Here is a 19,721-nt window from a genome sequence, read left to right as displayed (position 1 = left end):
GCCTTTCCTATCACTCCCACTTGCTTTCACTGGAGGTGAAACACCCAGCTTCCCGACTAAATTTTGGGGTCACGTGCAGGTGCACTGAACGTCTTCCATTCCTTTCCACACTGGGGAAACAAAGAAAAAACAAACCCTCAACTCTACATTCCCTTTATCCTCACTCCCTTTTTCTTTGAGGATCCCGGGTCCGCACTGAGAAACGGCCGGCCCGGCCCTGACACTACGCTCGGACGGCAAACGCTCCCAGCCTGGGCTGGCCCCTAGCCCCGTCCCCGCCCTGCCGCTGCGGCGACCCAGGACCGCCACTGCCTGGAGTTGGCGGAAGAGGACGACCGGACGCTTGCGGGACCGCACTTACCGGCTGCCGCCGCCCACCCAACCCGTCTCGGATCCAGGCGCCCGGCCACACGATGCGCGTCGCAGGCGTCCAGACCTCCGCGACCACCATACGCCCGCGCGCCGGGGGCGGGGCTGAGGACGCACGACCTTTCACACTCCCGCGCGTCTGGCGCCTCCGAAAGTAGACGGTTCGTCCGATAGCCTAGCCCCGCCGGTTGCCTGGACTGAGGCCGGCGCGGTGGAGTTGCAGAAGCTGCGGGTGCGGAGGAGCTGTGGAGCTGACCCCGGGAGCCAGGAGCATGACGACCTGGTGTGTGTGTCACATTTGTTCCTGCAGGTAAGAAAGGGCTGGTGTGGCGACCTCCGGGGCTTGGAAGCGAGCTGGGGTCTCGGGGAACGGAGCCCTCAGAGTAGCCGACCTGCAAAGGTGGAGGATGCGGGCCCAGCGACGTCCCACTTATCCCCGGGTCCGCAGATGCTCGCTGCGCACCCGCCAGCTACCGCGGGTTAGGCAGTTCTGCTTTGTCGGCTCCTATCCAGGGGCGCAAACTGGAATGCTATGGCGCCAGGCAGATGATATACACCTGTGTAGCAGCGGCTGGATGTCAGGCTGCCAAGTGTGGAGACCTGATCCGACGGGGAGAGTGTATGACCACAAAATTTTTTTTAAACTTTATTTATTTTTGTCTGTGTTGGGTCTTAGTTTCTGTGAGAGGGCTTTCTCTAGTAGCCGGCAAGCGGGGGCCACTCTTCATCGCGGTGCGTGGGCCTCTCACTATCGCGGCCTCTCGTTGCGGAGCACGGGCTCTAGACGCGCAGGCTCAGTTGTGGCTCACGGGCCTAGTTGGCCCGCGGCATGTGGGATCCTCCGAGACCAGGGCTCGAACCCGTGTCCCCTGCATTGGCAGGCAGATTCTCAACCACTGCGCCACCAGGGAAGCCCCTATGCCCACACAATTTTTAAAAAATAAATAAAAGGAAACGGAAGGAGAGTAGAACGGTGTGCAAGCCTGTGAGTTTTCGACCCATGTTACACTTTCTTCTGTTCCTAGTTTTCCATCCCGGCCTGACCATATTCCCGTTCCCAGTCCCATCCAAAGTGCTTTCCTTTGGGATCTGACGGACTGAAAAGGTAGTAGGTAGTCTCCTGAAACCCAGAATTGGTCAGTGAGTCCTGCCTAACCTGTAAGCAGTCATCTCCTTTCTCAGCTTCCTTGCTGACCCAGGGATTAGACGACTATTTGCTAAATAAATAGTATGAATATGTCAATCCTGTCATACTGTAATCCCCTCCAAAGGAAAAACACTTCACATGGTGATGGAAAGCAGTTTCCCCGTAGTTTCATGATAAATGTTGTTTTTAATTACTAATTGGATGTAGATTAAAAGATAAGTCAACCTTTGAGGATTTGATTCATATCTGAAAACCCTGATGTGCAAGAAAATTGATTGTTTTTCTAATCTTTAAATTAATTTCTATCCAACCTAAGTTCCTTTCCCATCCAGCTGTCAGGAAATTTCAGTCTTCATTATGTTGGAGGCTACCTTTTCTCCAAGCAGTAAAATTTTACATCCAGGGAGCAGAGGCATTGCCAATGCAAGAGGAATCTTCTCTGGGCTTTAAACATTGGTAATGCTTCCCACTGAAATGTCTCTTGCTGAAGTTCGCAGAATCCCTTCAAGAGTGGTGCCACTGCTGCTTTGAAGTTTATGTTTTTCTTTTTGCGGTACACAGTCCTGTCACTGCTGTGGCCTCTCCTGTTGTGGAGCACAGGCTCCAGACGCGAAGACTCAGCAGCCATGGCTCAAGGGCCTAGCCACTCCGAGGCATGTGGAATCTTCCCGGACCGGGGCACGAACCCTTGTCCCCTGCATCGGCAGGCAGACTCTCAACCACTGCGCCACCAGGGAAGCCCTGAAGTTTATGTTTGATGTACAAGAATCTTGGCAAAGCTGAGAGCCACTAGGGTTCCACCTAGCCAACTCTTGATGTCTGGCCACCTCCTGGAACACTGTTAGAATGAGGCAAAGACCCCCGCTCTTCTAAGAACTCCCTCCCCCTCATCTTCTACCTCCTTCCTCTCTCTGGGGAATCGTCCCCTCTTCCCTCTTTTGCAGTCCAGGACCATCTGTTTCCTCTTAGGACCTCATTTCCAGAAGGACATCTGATTTCATCTCTTCATGAATTGTTTTTATAAAGACAGGAGAGGGCTTTCCTGGTGGCGCAGTGGTTGAGAATCCGCCTGCCGATGCAGGGGACACGGTTCATTCCCCGGTCCGGGAAGATCCCACATGCCTCGGAGCGGCTGGGCCCATGAGCCTGTGCGTCCGGAGCCTGTACTCACAACGGGAGAAGCCACAACAGTGAGAGGTCCGCATACCAGCAAAAAAATAAAAAATAAAAATAAAAATAAATAAAAAGACAAGAGAACGTGTTGACTTCAGGCAGCTTTTATCCTCGGCCCTTCCAAAAGTCCTGCAAGAAGGAAATATCAGGGACCTGACTACCTGCTTGAAATAAAGGAGGGGAAAAAAACAAGGAGAAGAAACTCATTAATATTTCAATACATTGCCTCTCTTTAGGAGGGTCAAGATTGTCAAGAGACCCCTTCAGGGAAATTTTGACCTGCATCTGTTACTTTTTCATCTTGCTGTTTGAATCTTTTTTTTTCATACTATGTAACTAAATCTTTTCAAATGTCTGTGTCTTTCACTATATCAGTCAAAACAACCATCTATCTCAGAACATCGTTTTCTCTGCAATGTGTATATACAATTGCTCATGTGAGTTAAACTATGATAAGTTATTTATGTTTGCATAGGCGACATCATTGCCCACATGGAACCACAAGGATTTATGAAAATTCTGACGTGCCTTGTCCCACAGCTGAATGTTTGGGAAAATATCCTCTGTATGGCAGTGTTCTTCCACCTCAGAGTCTGAAGCCCAAGGAATAATTTTGAGCATATAGTGGTAAAATGGAAGGAATAACAACATTTAAGTAAATATCAAGAAACTGTTTGCTTTACCTATTTTTCTCCCCACTCTTCTGGGTTTTTTTGTTTTTGTTTTTTGAATTTTTTTAATTTATGTTTTATACAGAAGATTCTTATTAGTTATCCATTTTATACATATTAGTGTGTATATGTCAATCCCAGTCCCACTCTTCTGATTTTAATAAGGTGTTTTTGTTTTTAACTCTTTAAACCATTTAGTTGATTTAGTTGAACCAGTCTACGAAGCAAGAGACTAGTTGAGTCACAACTTGAGGGAAACATAAAGATGTGAATTAAGTTAAATGAGAAAAATGAGAAGGAAAGGGGATATATAAAAAGTTCTATTGATTGTTTTTCTTAACCTGCTAAAATTTCTGGTGTTTATCTGCTTTCCGTCGTGACCAGAACCTAGAAGAATGCAGCAGCTTCCTAATGGTTATGTTTGTATCTACTCTAGCTTTTGCATCTCTGATCTGTTTTCTAACTTTAGCCAAGATGACCTTTTTATGTACTATTTATTTTTTATTTTATTTTATTTTTTATTGAAGTATCGTTGATTTGCAATGCTGTACAGCAAAGTGACTCAGTTATACACATACATTCTTTTTTTTAATATTCTTTTCCATTATGGTTTATTGACAGGATATTAACTATAGTTCCCCATGCTATACAGTAGGACCTTGTTGTTTATCCATCCTATATGAAATAGTTTACATCTGTTGGGACTTCTCTGGTAGTCCAGTGGGTAGGACTCTGTGCTCCCAAGGCAGGGGGCCCGGGTTCCATCCCTCATCGGGAAACTAGATCCCGCGTAGATGCCGCAGCTCAGTGTTCACATGCCACAACTGGGAAGACTGCATGCTGCAGCTAAGAACTGGTGCATCCAAAATAAATTTTTAAAAAAAGAAAAGAAGTTTACATCTGCTAATCCCGAACTCCCAGTCCATCCCTCCCCCATCCCCCACCCCCCGTGACAAACACAAGTCTGTTCTCCATGTCTGTCAATCTGTTTCTGTCCTGTAGATAGGTTCATTTGTGCCATATTTTAGATTCCACATATAAATGATACCACATAGTATTTGTCTTTCTCTTTCTGTGTTATTTCACTTAGTATGATAATCTCTGGTTGCATCCATATTGCTGCAAATGGCATTATTTTGTTCTTTTTTATGGCTGAGTAGTATTCCATTGTATATGTGTACCACATCTTCTTTATCCATTCATCTGTCGATGGACATTTAGGTTGTTTCCATGATTTGGCTACTGTGAATAGTGCTGCTATGAACATAGGGGTGCATGTATCTTTCTGAATTAGAGTTTTGTCTGGATATATGCCCATGAGTGGGATTGCTGGATCATATGGTAATTCTACTTTTAGTTTTCTGAGGAACTGCCACACTGTTTTCCATAGGGCTGCACCAACTTACATTCCCATCAACAGTGTAGGAGGCTTCCCTTTTCTGCACACCCTCTCCAGCATTTTTTATTCATAGACTTTTTTATTTTTGTGGTACGCGGGCCTCTCACTGTTGTGGCCTCTCCCATTGCGGAGCACAGGCTCTGGACGCGCAGGCTCAGCGGCCATGGCTCACTAGTCCAGCCACTCCGTGGCATGTGGGATCTTCCCAGACCGGGCCACGAACCCGTGTCCCCTGCATCGGCAGGCGGACTCCCAACCACTCCGCCACCAGGGAAGCCCCATAGACTTTTTAATGGTGGCCATTCTGACTGGCGTGAGGTGGTACCTCATTGTAGTTTTGATTTGCATTTCTCTAAATACTTAGTGATGTTGAGCAATATGACCTTTTTAAAATGCAGATCTAATCCTGTCACCTCCCTGCTAAAACTGCTGTTATATTTTCCCATTATATTTAATGTTTACCAAAATCCCTTCATTGTTTTCTCCCTGCTTTCTTTTCTGACTTGTTTTCACTGTAATGCCCTTTGCACTCTTACGGTTACATCTCATAGGACATTTTTATTTCTTGGAAGTACCAGGCTTCTCTTGTCACAGAGCTTTCCAAGATACTATGTTACCTGTGAGGAATTTTTCCTGCCTCTTTACCCTGATTAATGCATATTCAACCTATAGCTCTCAACTCAGTTATCACTCTAAGAAGGCTTCACTGACACTCATCCAGTTTGCAGGCTAGGTAAAAGTCCCCTATGTAAGTTCTCAAAGCATCTGCCTGTTATTTATCATTAGATTAGTTTCATTGTTCCATGAAGGCAGGAACTATGTCTATTCTTATCTCAGCATTCTATTTCCAGAAACCTTTTACAATGCCTACTAGCTCATAGTAGGCATTGACTATTTATTCAGTGTGTGAAAGACAAAAAAGTCCTTTTTAAGCCTAAACTCTTCATTTGGACTCAGCTTTTTTGATCTTTGTCAATTCAATAGGTTCTTTTCTCTATGTTCTGAATGTGTACACTATATTCAAGGTACAATCTTAGGCATTAAGTATAAAAATATCAATAAAGAGAAGTTCTTGCTTTCCAGGAACTCATACATCAGATTTCTATAATTTAGGGTTGTTCAGTGAACATGGTGGGAACCAGGGAATTTCAATATCTGAGAGATTGGTGTATAGTTCTAAAAATGTAGGTTGAGATCAGATTGTGAAGTCTTGGTTGTCAGACTGAGGAGCTTAACATTTTTCTAGTAGCCAGTAAAAATTGTTCAGTTCTGCTACCAGATAGGATATAGCAGATGGCAGAAAGCCATTACTTCCACTGACACAGCTTAAAAAAATACGTAAATTTTTAAAAATCTCTTTTTAATGGAAGCAAAGAACTAAAATTAGAGAGACAGGGGTGCCCTTCCTAGATGAGCTGAGATGACCAACTGTGTACTTCTCTGGGAGCATTTGTCAGGTCTAGGCCAAGGCTGAAGATTAGGGTAGCATCAGCAGCGGGACCCTCCTAGGGGATGGGAAACCAGTGGAGCACCTGACACGTAGGCCAATGTGACCAACTGGAATCTGTAAATACCCCTGATGTGTGGCTGGTTTTCCTTGCGGGATGTCTGCTGAGTGATTAGGGGGCATGGTGGGCTAGAGGACTGGGCTAGAAGAGCCCACAGATATACACCACAGTCTCACTTGGGAGCAGGTGCTTAGGGGAGAAAGTCCCACTAGAATGAAGGCTCTACCACAAACACATCACAGGTCTTGTCCTTGAGAAACTTGTAACTAGAGGAAGACTATGTCTAACTGAAGGTGCCGCTGAATGCCAGCTGCACTCAGTTCCTGACTGGATCAAGGTGACCTGCCCCATATCCTATCTGCATAACATAGGAAAGAGCAAGCTGTCTTCTGTTCAAAATAACATCGATTTTAGTTTCTATGGTTTTCTTATACATGACATTCGGCATAGAGTAAAACATTATGAGACCTATGAAGAATCAGGAAATATTTAAAGAGGTGATGGTCAAGAAACTTCCAAAATTGTTGAAGGAATCAGGCTTCAGAGTCACGAAGCTCGATGAACCCCAAAATAAACACAAAACCACGTCTGGCAACTGTCGTCAAACTTCTGAGAACCAAGTAAATTCTTAAAAGTTGTAAGAGCAAAAACTACATATTACTGACAAAAGAAAAATTAGAAATGTATTGCACCAGAAACTATGGAAGCCTGAAGTTAATGCAATGACATTTTAAAGTACTAAAAGGAAATTTCAAACCCAGTGAATCCCAGCATTTTATATGTAGTGAAAATATCCTTCCAAAATAATGTAAAACAAAGACGTTGTTAGGGAAAAAAAGCAAAGAATTTCTTAGTAGCAGATACATACTACAAAAAGTACTTAAAGTTCTTCACATTGAAGGAAAATGATTCCCGAGAGAAGCATGAAATGCAGGAAGGAATGAAGCATACAGAAGGGGTAAATAAGTGGGTAATTGTAAAAGGGTATTAATTATATTAGGTGGTTTTATACAAATAAAGTCACAATAATTATATTAGGTGATTTTATACAATATAGAAGTAAAATATAACAATAGCACAAAAAGCAGAAGGATGTAAACGGAATTAAACTGTTGAAACCTTCCAGTGTTTTAGAAGTGGTGAAAACATCAATTTAAGTTTGACTAGGAGAAAAAGATCCCTTTATTCTAAAAATACAGAAAGTTATCATTAAAATGCTAATGGAGAAAATGCAATAATAAGCATACCCTTTCTTAATCCAAAAGAAGGAAATAAGGGGTAAGGGAACAAAGAAAATATGGGACCAACCAAAAGCAAATAGCAATATAGTCAACTTATAAATGAAGTGACATCAATCCTTACATTAAAAGTAAATGAAATACGTATTACAATTTAAAACTCAAAGATTTATTACTCAAACATTAAAAAGATAGGAAGATATTATGGAAAACTTATACCGATAATTGTTCTAAAATGGAGCAGTGCCTTGAAAAATACAATTGGCCAAACTGACTCACGAAGGGAAAACCAGAATAGCCTTATATCTGTTAAAGAAATCAAATGTGTAGAATTTAAGGTGTAATTTACAACTAGAGCATAAAGAAAATTGGAGCATTTCTAATTTCTGAGTGGGTTATAGATGGCTAGATAAAAGTATTTCCAACCTAACAGTAAGCAGCCAGATAATATACAAAATCGTAAATATTCGTGAGTCCTTCAGAAAGCTGAGATCACAGGGGAAGTGAAAAACAACAGCAAACCTCTAACCTGAAGGAAGAACAGGAAATTATCCTGGGCCCAACCATTAGAGATCTACATCAAGGAGAGGGACAGACACACTGAGAGAGCCCCACCACTGAGACCCAGGGACACGAGGTTTGCTTAAGATTGAGGCTGGTGGGCTTCGCTGGTGGCGCAGTGCTTAAGAATCCGCCTGACGAGGCAGGGACATGGGTTTGAGCCCTGGTCCGTGAAGATCCCACATGCCGCAGAGCAACTAAGCCCATGCGCCACAGCTACTGAGCCTGCGCTCTAGAGCCCGTGAGCCACAGCTCCTGAGCCCGCGTGCCACAACTACTACTCTAACCCTTGCGCCTAGAGCCAGTGATCTGCAACAAGAGAAGCCACCGCGAGAAGCCCACGTGGTGCAACAAAGAGTAGCCCCTGCTCGCCGAAACTAAAGCCCGTGCGCAGCAAAGACCCAACATAGCCAAAACTAAAATAAACAAATAAATTTATTAAAAACAAAAAGATTGAGCCTGGACCTGGACAACAGAGGAACACCCCCTCCACACACACACCCACCAGATTGCTGAGCACTGAATAACAAGCAAAAACAGTGTACCATTGGAGAGAAGCAAGGTTACAGAGAGACATTCTCTGAGGTGCAGGTGCAAAGAGAATGCCTAAAGCTGAGGATGGCACAGAAATTAAGAAAACCAGCCCTCCCTCCCCCGCCCCAAAGCACAAGATAATGCCAGAGGAATTTGAAGCTGATGGTACACTGAAGGTAAGCCTAGCAAAAACAAAAGCCAAACCTAGCTCAGCTACTGATTGAGCTGACTTAACCCCCCTCACTAAAGGCCTGGCAAATGAAGATGTATATCCACTTCTGGGCATAAATACTATTTATCCCAGTCCCAACTGTGCTACACACAATATCCAGCTTTCAAATACAAATTATAAATTGCACAAAAAGTAATATTTTATTGAAGCACAGCAATGCCATTCATTTACATATTATCTATGGCTGCTTTCATGCCACAGTGTCAGAACTGAGTAGTTGCAACACAGACCGTATGGCCCACAAAGCCCTAAATATTTATGTAATGAAAATGAAAAAATACAATATTAAAATGTGTGGGATGTATCTAAAGCAATGCTTAGAGGGAAATTTATAGCATTAAATGTTTGCATTAGAAAAGAAGACAGTCTTAAATCAATAACTTAAGGGTCCATCTTATGAAACTAGAAAAATGAGCAAATTAAACCCAAAGCAAAGTAGAAGGAAAGAAATAATGAAGAGCAGCAATCGATGAATCTGTAAACAGAAAAACAATGAGAAAATCGATGAAACCAAAAGCTGAATCTGTTAAAAGATAATAAAGTTGAATAACCCTAACCACGCTGACCACGAAGAAAAACAGACACTAATTACAGATATCAAGAATAAGAATACGGATCTCACTATAGACTCTATAGAACCTTATTTTACATTATTGTTTCTTGTATTTCCTTATTCTTATTTTTGATGATTTCATCAGGTTGCTGTTCATTCCATGTTTGCCTCAAGAACGCAAAAATTAAAATTTAGGAAGTAAAATTGACAGGATGGGAAAACAACTTGAAACAGGGAGAAGGGAGTGAGGGAGAGAAAATTAGCTGGGTGAAACCTTTACCTGAGACACCAAATTCAAAATAGTGTTTTCTTGTTGATGTGTTATTTGGGGGGAATATGAGTCTGAGCAAGATGGTGAATTCAGTTGGGGCATACTAAACTTCAGTTTACCTCTTGTACATCTGTATAGAGGTGTCTAGTAGGAAGATGGATATGTTGGTTTGGATTTGAAGGGCGGTCTGGAGTGGAGATTCAACTTTGGGAGTCATCAGCTTATAGGTAGGGGTAAAACTGTGAGGCACGTTTGATGATGTGTCGATTGAGAAAGAAAGGATGGAGCCCCCTGACTGTATAAAAATTGGTCCCAATTCCATTTGATATTGAAACAATCCTCTATGGCTAATACGAGTTTTTGTTTTTAATGTTTTAAGGGAATTTTTAGAAGATCTATTTTTATTTCCATTTTTTTCTCAAATTTACCTAAGTAATTTTTTGTTTAAATTCCTTTATGCAACAAAGGTTCTCACTTTTAGGAATATTTTTCTGAATTTCACAAATCTTTTCAACTGAAGTAATTCTGAAATGGAATTATGTTTCTGAGAGCCTATCTCCAATAAGAGGAAACAGCATGGGCGTGGAGTATGTTTGGACGCCAGCTGAGTAAGAAATCTCAGCTAGGAAGGGAAGGCTGTGGGTGGATTCACTAGGGATGATGTCTGTGAAAAAATCAGCCTTGCTGTTACTTCAAGTTAAGAATAAGGTTATGCAGCAAAGGTCAAGATCAGATTCCTTAAAGAACTTTCAGTCCACAGACTGGTCCAGGCTGGATACTGGGTGGCACCGCCTGGCAGGAAGATTCACATGTGCTCGACTATTTCTAATCTCAGTGATTTCTCACTGTGCTGTAAAACTGAGGCCAAGAAAACCAAGGAATCATCTGAGAAGTGCTAAGTCATACAAACGTACATACGAAATAATTTAAGAAAACATTTCAGTGTATAAACACTTGTCAAGTAGAGTTATTAGTTATACTTTTGTTCTTAACTATTCCTTAATAGGGATTTGACAGTGCAAGTGTAGCCCTAGTAATAGCTAGGTCTGCCATACTCCTGTTTTTGTTCTGGGCAAATGAGCAGTTTTGATTTCTACCCACTGTTGATTATTTCATTTGTGGGTTGCAGGAGAGCTTGCATCTTCCTAGTACATTTATTCTCTACCATTATTCTGTTCTGTTCTAATCATTCATGCATTTAGTCATTGAATGTTTTTGAAAACTTGCTGTATACAAGGCACTGTGTTAAGCATAGAAAATGCACAACTGTGAATAAGACTTGGTCCCTGCTGTTGACAAGATCACAGTCTGGTGGGAATAAAAAGATATTTTATAAATATCTTCTAAAATATATGAACCAGAAAAGAAGGAGCCCAGAGGGGGCAGAAGATAACTCTAGGAGTATTGGGGAAAGCTTTACCGAGGGAATTACATTTGCTCCAGGACTCAGTGGGTAAGTCAGAGTTTGCCTGCAGTGGGGAAGGGCATTCCAAATAAAGTGAACAATGTATGCTAAACCTCGGGGTGATGACAGATCATGGAATGTCCTGGAACCTGTTAGAGGTTCATTATGGCTGGAGCATAGGATGAGCGAGCAACATGAAGCGACAGGAAATGAAGTGACCCCGTTCAGTTCATGAAGAAACATATAGTATTTAGTGGTCAGAACAGTCCATATTGCTAAGATCTGTAAAGAGCGAAGGGGCAGGGAAAAAAATAGTATATGGACCACTGATCCAGACAATCTATTAGCAACTTCAAATCATTAAGAAAAAATTAAAATTAAAGCAGAACAAGTACTCTTTCTCATTCCCTGAATAATTATCTCACCTGTGAGGATACACCTGACCAACTCTGATTCTCCAAGTGGTATTTACATGCAGGTGTTTATGAATATCAAGTGGTATTTACATGCAGGTATAATATTGGGAAGCCATAAGGAACTCACACAGTGTAGTCCTGATGCTTAACTGCATGATCAAAATCCAATATAATGCAGCTTGAGCTTTGTAACCTCCACTGACTTTTTCATACCGTGATAGTGAGATAATAACCATTGTCGGGCAGCAGTAACTAAAGGTCCACCCACTTCCAGTGTGAAAACCTGAAATGAAAAGTCCACGCCTGCATTTTGTTAAGAAGGATCGGGACAGAAAATGAGGGCTTAACATCTGGCAAATTAAGGTTTGCTCGTTTGTCTTTTTTAAAACGTGGTAGATTAAGCATTGAGTCCATCCAGAAAAGTCTGTTCTCATGCAGAGTGAGATAGGATGATTGGATCTCCAAGCACTGTCCAGCTCTACCATTTCACTGAGTTTCAGCCAAGACGAAGGACTTTTCCACCCTCCTCTAGTCTATATAGTTGTCCGCTTATAGGCAGGAAGCTTGACAAGATCATCTGGGATCCTTGCCAGCCCGAAGTCAATCATTTTGCTGTCTCATTCTCTGTGAGTTGCTGTGGTTCTAGAACAGTTTCAGTGTGTTACACAAGCGCATCCTCTTTCTAACTGTTCTACAGAGTCATTGTGGATGGAATGGGGGAAATACAGATACAGAAACCTACAAAGAAATAACAAGGAATATACGGCTGTTCTGTCGCTAATCATCTCAGTTCGGATGTGGAAAGTTCTTCTGTGCTGTATGCAAGTAATGCCCATTGTTGAAACCTGGAGTGCCTGGGTTTTGTTTTGTTTTGAACATTAAACTCTGGAGCAGCAGTTTTCACACTTCATGCAGCAGAATCACCGGGGGGTGGGGTTAAAACACAAATCTCTAGACCCCATTTCCAGAGGTTCCAACACAGCAGGCTTGGGATGGAGTCTGAGAATGTGCATAGTTGACATGTCCCCAGGTTATGCCAGTGCTGCTGACCTGAGGACCACACTTGGAAAACAGCTGCTCTAGAGTTTGCTTTCTAAGAATTGGGAATTAATGAGACAGGGTTTAATCGGCAGTGTTGATAGTATAGAGTTTTCATTTTTAAAGCGCCACCAGCCGGCGAACGAGAGTAATTATCCTTTAAAGGTTGATGTATACCTCGCAATGGCATACCCCCCAATCCTTAGAAACACTTTCAGGAAATTGTCATTGTAAGTTAGTGTAAATTGTCCCAGGATGTAGACAAAGTCACTTTAATATTAAAGTGTGCTTTTTTTATGAAGGAGCGTTTTTAGGTGGCAAAGTTGTAAGCAATGCTTCCTTGTGTCAGGCTCATGTTCTGGGATTAAAACTAAAATAAGAAAGTTATCCTCCAACTCTGTGCTGTGTGGTTTCTGGTATCTAAGGCTCAAATAAACTAAGGTGAGGAGAAAGAAAATATCAGGGATTGCAACCCAGCATATAGATAACTAAGCATTGATGTAGCCAGTACATCACATCTCTAAATAGAGGAGGTTGGGCCAGTTGATTTTAAAAGCTCCTTGAATGTGCAAGGCTTGATGCTAAGTCCCTCTCCTGGCTGCATTCCCAAGGTAGGGCCTTCAGGCCTTGATTTTCTGTGCCTTGATCCTCCTGGACTGTTCTCTCCTGTGAGCATCAGCTCTTTTCCAGAAAACCTCAGTTCCAAGGTTCTGGAATTGCTGGGAAGAATGGAAGTCTCTCTTGCAGCTCACAGATTTCCCTGTAAGTCCACCCGAGAACAGCTCAGATTCATGGGAGAGCTGGTGCAAGATCCTCAGGGGCCAGAGGACATAGGACAATGACAGCCCTTTCCCAGCCCAAGAGTTCCTATCTTTTCAATTCTCAGGATAGCATTTCAGTGCCCCAAGCACTCCAGGAGCAAATGGAACATTTTATCACCCAAACATGGTCATTCCCAAGTTTTCTTCTACAGAATACATGGTTACCAAACACCAAAATGTTGTTATTCTTTCATATCCTATGCATTGGTGATAAAACAGATTAAAGAAATACGATGTGACCTCTCCCTCCAAGAGCTTACCTGCTAATGGGGTGGAGGAGGGAAACCAACCATGGCAATAGTTCTGCAGTAGAGGAATGTGGCCTTCCCTGACCCCCATATGCTCCTGAGAGACACCTGGGCAACCAGCACCTTTCCCTACCTCAACAGCCAGCACCCTGTAATGGTGGTAATGGTGTCTTCCACCAGTCTATGAGTTGCTTGAAGGCAAGAATGGTTGTTTTCCAACTTCATATTCCCATTGTCCAGCCCAGGCACAAAGTATGTTTCCTGAGTGGGTTCATAAATGAATCTGGTAAAAGTACATGGTTCTTAAAATCCAGGAAAATAAAAGTCTGTGAATGAATTCCTGATTCTTTATGACCTTGTTTTTATTATTCATCTTTTCCATGCAAGTGTTATGCAGGTTTGTTTCAAATTTTGCTTCCAGGAAAAGAGTCAGGTGGTCCCAAGCCCTCGTGTGTTTTGGTCCTGCTTTAACTCATCCAAGGCTGCACTGCAGAGATGTTAGTCCTGCCGTGCCATGTCTTGTTTGCATGAACTTCTGAATTCCTTCTTTTTCAAAGTATCAAAGAGGACTTTATCCTCAATTTCGGTTATAAAACAAAACTATCCTCACAGTCTATATATGGTTGTTGCAAAGCCTCTTTGTAGATACCTCTTTGAATGCATCCATCTGTCCATCCATCCCCTGAGCACCCCCAGGCTGTGGATGTGCAAGTCCCCATGGGGCACCACGAGGGATACGGAGAGAGCCAGGACTCCGCCCCTGTTCTCAAAGAACTCAGCAAAGCTTACTAAATGCAGCACGGTTTACTCAGAGCAAAAGCCTGAACCTAACATAGTTTCCTGCTCCCTTTGAATTAAGAGGCACCTGTCATCTTGGCTATTGGAAGAAATATCACCAGACCGGAGCACAGCCATCTCTCCGTCGTGATTGGAGGCATCGTGGAAGCACCCCAGCGACCAAACGTGACCATCCAATGTCCTGTAAAAGGTGAGTGGTCATTTCCAGTGGGAGAGCACAAGGCCAGCCCAGTGTGGCCGCGAGTTGCCAGCTGGCATTTTGGTAGCTCAGACAGCCCTACAAGCTTAAAATCTGATTTTCCAGCACCCAACAGAGTATCTGTCTTTCAAGGGTGAGCTGACACCAGCTCATGAGACCAGTGTGTAAAACAGAATGCAGTTTAATCATTCTCATTGAAGACTCTGAGGACATGTACAGGACCTGCCCTGTACACTGGCATGCTCATATTGGCAAGACCAGGACACCCTGTCCCGGTGGGCAGATCTGCGCAAAAGGCCAGCTTCTAGCAGGTGATTGCTTGGTGAGTGTGGAGTCGGAGCAAGGAGGTTTGTTGGAAATCATTAGCTGTGTCCTCCAGCTGGACAAAGGCTGTGCTAGGCAAGGCCAGGTTGGAGAGTGGGAATGTCAGGGTCCCGTGGCCTAGACTGTCTGTCCTGGACTGTCCTTGGGCGAGCATCACCAGTCTGTGCCTCAGCGGCTCTTTCTGCTTTGTTTAACAATAGCAGCTAAACCTTCTTTCTAACTGACTCATTCTTTCTTTAATAGAAATACCATTTTCAGTCTGACGTTGTCTTAATCTAGGGCCATTCTGTCTCTTTAAGCCATGGATTCTTAAGTCTTACCCCGGGCCCATGCATGCCCCAACTGAGATTAATATTATACGCTGTACACACGTACATTTTATGGGGGCCAGGGGGCCTGTGTGAATAGCTTTGATCAGTTTCTCAGAGAGACTTATAAACTCCTCAAAATTAAGATCTACTATGTTAGGGTGACCTTGCATGTGCCTGTCATTTACTGTACGTTGATTTAATTCTCTGGGGAACTGTATTTGCCTGGTTTCCTAGTTCTAATGGGGTACCTGGAGCTGCAGCCACCTAAGATGAGTCTTGCCGAGGCCAGAGAGCCCAGGGTAACCGGAGGAGCCCTTACGGCTGGTCTCGGTACCAGAGTAAAGGTGCACGTAATGACAGGATCCTAGGACACGGCCATTCAGCTCTAAGGCTCTCCCTCCCTGTCATTGTCAGTTAGTTACTTGCCATGTTTCCTGAGCTGCACCTTGGCTTCACAAGCAGTGGAAAGTTGCTAACGCCCAAGATATTATTTTTCACCCCTTGGAAGTCCCTGCAGTGTTTGGCCTACGCAGACTTTTGAAAAATCTCTCCAGCCTTCCAACTGACTCCACCCACAAATATGTGAGTTTTCTGGCAAAACACACCTACCATCACAGAGCGGGTGGCGTTCTCTGGCTGCAGCAAGGAGAGAAGCAGAACGGAACTCTGTAGTTGCCAAGCCACAAATGTCTAGAGTTTCTACATCTCTGCACCTTCAGAGGATTCTGCAAAATAGACCTGACTTCTATTAAAAGAAACCTCAGCTTTTAACATTATTTCTAAATTTCTTACTTCCCCACAATAGTTTACAATTAGGCTTTTGGGGGGACGAGCCATTGAAAGGACTGTGGTGTATTATTTGCTGTCGTAAGTCAGGGACTGCATTCAGTGGAAACTGTTTTCATGAGTGAAGCCTCCAGCTAAGACCATTAAGCTTGTCTTGGTTTATTCTCCGGCCAGGCCCAGTCAGCGTGTGTGCCCCTCCTTGACTCTTGCAGTCCCTTGGACCCTGTGCTGTGCCCCCTCAGGCCCGCGATGCAGCTCGGTGTTGGCAGTCTTCCTCTGCCTCTTCCTTCCTCCCCCCACCCCCCCTTTCAGCTCGTACTAGGAACGGACCCATTTGGTCTTGCTTTTACCTGGCAGTCATCCCCTATGGCCTACACCCCAGGAACTCATCAGGAGTTCCTTCCTTTTCAAAATAAACACCTCATTTGAGTTATGTGCCATTTTAAATAAGCCTGCAGTGAACTTACTGTGTTTTCTTATGGGCAGATGTCATAGCTAACTTTGCTTTTTATGGAGATTCATCTTTTTAAGTGAAGATGAAGTAATGATGAAGTTGATAAAGGGTTGGAAGGGTTGAAGTTGATAAAGGGTTTTACAGACAGATCCGTCACTAGCTAGTATATGACCATAGGTGAGTTCTGTGTCCGTCCTACTCTCATCTCTAAAATAGGAAATACCCTATATTAGTGGAAGAAGGGACTTGAGTTATCATCTAACTCAGCCCCATTTGATAGAGGAAGGCATTATAACATTTACAGACTTGAATACTGCTTTCCAAAATTACACTTTCATATTGCAAACTGAGATTAGATTATTACTGTCAGTCAGCGGCATGTATCAATTTTTCTTTTATTTTTCAGTTGCCCTTAAAATGTTTTCTACTAATCAGAGTGAGCTTATCTATTCATACCTTTTAGACAGATTCATAGTTCTTTCTTATAGCCAAACATGTTTTATTTAATGTGTGTGGTGTAGATATCAATAGTGATTGTCCCTAGTCACTCTTATATGATATTTCCAATCATGATATTAAGTAATAGAACCTGAGAGTCTGCATTTCTAAGGGTTCAAAATTCTAAGTTATTTGCGAGAGTTATTTGTCTTATTCTTTGCTTTTGGTTTTTGCATTACGCGGGCCTCTCACTGTTGTAGCCTCTCCCATTGCGGAGCACAGGCTCCGGATGCGCAGGCTCAGCGGCCATGGCTCACGGGCCTAGCCGCTCTGCGGCATGTGGGAGCTTCCCGGACCCGGGCACGATCCCGCGTCCCCTGCATCGGCAGGCGGACTCTCAACCACTGTGCCACCAGGGAAGCCCTGTCTTATTGTTTTTTTAAAAATAAGTTTCTTCTAAAAACGAGAGGGATGGGGAGTTTAAACTGCACCCTCTCTGCCACCTTCTGGTAAGACAGGGAAGCTCGTCTGAATAAAATGACCAGTAAATATCAAGAGCTGCGTATTTTATTTTTTCGAGCATTAATGCTTAGCAAGAACATTATTTATCCTATAATTTCGTGTTAGGTGTGTAATGGGTTGCTTGTTTTTCTTATTACTTAAGCTCATTAGAGGTGCAGCTGATCTGAGTCTCTGCTCTAAAGTGTTCTTGTGTGTTGGGCTCCTCTTTCGTCTCCAAGAAACTCTCTTGGCCCACAGGTTGGAATGAGGTTAAGCCAGGAAGATGCTTTGGAAAACAGTTTGGCAATTTCCCTCAAAGTTAAACATTTGACCCAACAATTCCACTCCTAGTTATATACCCAAGACAAATGAAAACATATGTTCACACAAAAACTTGTACCAGAATGCTCATAGCTACTTTATTTTTAACAGCCAAAAAGTGGAAACAACTTAAATATATATCAGCTAATGAATAGATAAAGAAAATGTAGTATATCCATACAATGGGATTTTATTTGGTCATAAAAAGGAATGAAATATTGATACATGCTAAAACATGGATGAATCTTTAAAAATGATGGTGAGTGAAAGAAGCCAGACACAAAAGATCACACAGCGTATGATTACATATCCATGAAATGTCTAGAGCAGGCACATCCATAGAGACCGATTAAAGGCTGCCAGTGGCGAAGAGGAGAGGAAAATGCAGGAGAATGGAGAGTAATGACCAATAGGCAAGCGTTTCTTTTTGCGGTGATGAAAATGTTCTGGAATTAGATAGTACTGATGGTTGCACGACTTTATGAATACACTAAAAAAAAATAAAACACCGAATTGTATACTTTGAGAGGGTGAATTTTATAGTATTTAAATTATATCTGATTAAAATCATAATCATAATACAATATATTAGCATGTAAAGTTAAAACTTACAGTACAATCATATATTTTATTTATGAGTGTATGACTATATGGCAAAAATATACAAACATTCATGGGAAGGACATATACCAATGTCAGGATTGTTGGTACTCCTGGGAGAGAAAAGAAGAAAGCAAAGTTTAGGGACAGAACTTTAGCTGTAGGCGTAATGCTCTATTGCTTAAACAAGAACTAAAGCAAATAAGGCAAATTGCTTTCTAGAAAGGCTAAACTTACTAGTGATATAGATTTAAGCCCTACACCTCTGTCATTTCTGAGTTCCTCATTGATAGGAGAGGATGGGGAAATAAGTAGGTAGAAGGTACAAAGCTGAGTGCACACAGTGTGTGTACAAGCAGATGGTGGGAAGCAAGGGTCTAAGCAGGTAGCAGCAGGGTGCTTGGTGCTCTATGCGATGAATAGAGAGAAGGTAAGCCATTCATACCTAAGAGATGCTGGTCAGTTTCAGAAGAAACATATTACATAAATTTAACAGTATCTTCTTAATCCGGAGAATTTTTTAGGCTTAAGATGCTGTGAAATATGCCTAGAGTTTTGTTGATGTCTAACTGAATTATTAGCTTTCTTTACTGGCTTTAATGATTTCCCTTACAGGGGAGGACTTTGAGAAAATTTTTGTGGTGCAGCAAGATTATATGCTTAAATTCCTGAACACAGCCTCATGTGTCTGACAATTATTTTCCCCCGACAACTACTGGTTGACATTATGCAATGTGGAACTCAGTTGCCGTGATTTAACATCTTTAAGTCACAAATCCCTTTGACCACCCCCCATGCCCTGCAGAAAACTCTCTCTCCAGAAAAATACATTTACCCACAACATTTTCCATATAACTTTCAGAATACTTAAAGAGAAACCCTGAGGATAATCTGCTTCCTCTTGTTTTATGAACCGAATATTTTAGTGCTTTTGACCATATTCTAAATTAAAGCTAAGTTATCTTGCTTCATCTCTAGTTTTTGAAATGTATCCCCTCTTCTGTATTATGTTTATCTCTTATTTACACCATATACAATCCTTGAAATAGCTAATATGTTTTAAAGTATTTTTAAAACCTCTTCTGCCACGCAAAAAGCCTACCCCCCTCCCTTGTTTTTCCTACTTCTGCCTATGATACACAAATTTTCCCACCATTCTCCTCTCTGATCTGTATATTCAATCAATCAGTCAATCACAGAAGGTTGGAAATTCCATCCATCTTTCCATCCATTTAGCAAGCATTCACTAAGCATCTACTAAGCCCAATCTAGTTCCTTAGTGTACAGAGATGAATAAGATCTTGTTTTTGCAGATATATAGGCACGGAAACCATGATATAGCAAATGCAAAAGTATAAGTGTTTATGAAGACACACGGAGGAGAGAAGAGTTAAGTCTCCCAGAG

General features: G+C 42.5%; 1 protein-coding gene and 1 long non-coding RNA gene across 4 annotated transcripts in view; both read left to right on the top strand.

The window, feature by feature from the left end:
• Positions 1–14,569, top strand: part of LOC131765452 (uncharacterized) — a 76,351-nt gene extending 61,782 nt beyond the window's left edge. For 2 of the 3 annotated variants that reach the window (XR_010835461.1, XR_010835456.1), the window contains exon 7: positions 14,444–14,569. This is a non-coding gene — a long non-coding RNA (uncharacterized lncRNA). Of the gene's footprint in view, positions 1–12,174; positions 12,303–14,443 lie in introns of all 3 variants that reach the window. The other variant, XR_010835457.1, reaches the window with a different exon arrangement.
• Positions 597–3,348, top strand: LOC136792200 (stabilizer of axonemal microtubules 1-like; the record flags this gene model as incomplete). The annotated part of the gene is given in 2 exon segments (XM_067008279.1): positions 597–679; positions 3,165–3,348. Coding segments are annotated over 2 exon segments (267 nt in total), but the record flags the coding sequence as incomplete, so codon positions are not given.
• Positions 14,570–19,721: the final 5,152 nt, after the last annotated feature.

This window comes from Kogia breviceps, chromosome 11 (assembly GCF_026419965.1).
Source record: "Kogia breviceps isolate mKogBre1 chromosome 11, mKogBre1 haplotype 1, whole genome shotgun sequence".
NCBI classification, from domain to species: domain Eukaryota; kingdom Metazoa; phylum Chordata; class Mammalia; order Artiodactyla; family Physeteridae; genus Kogia; species Kogia breviceps.
Note: the sequence above shows the minus strand (reverse complement) of the source record. Positions and strands in the feature narration are given on the sequence as shown.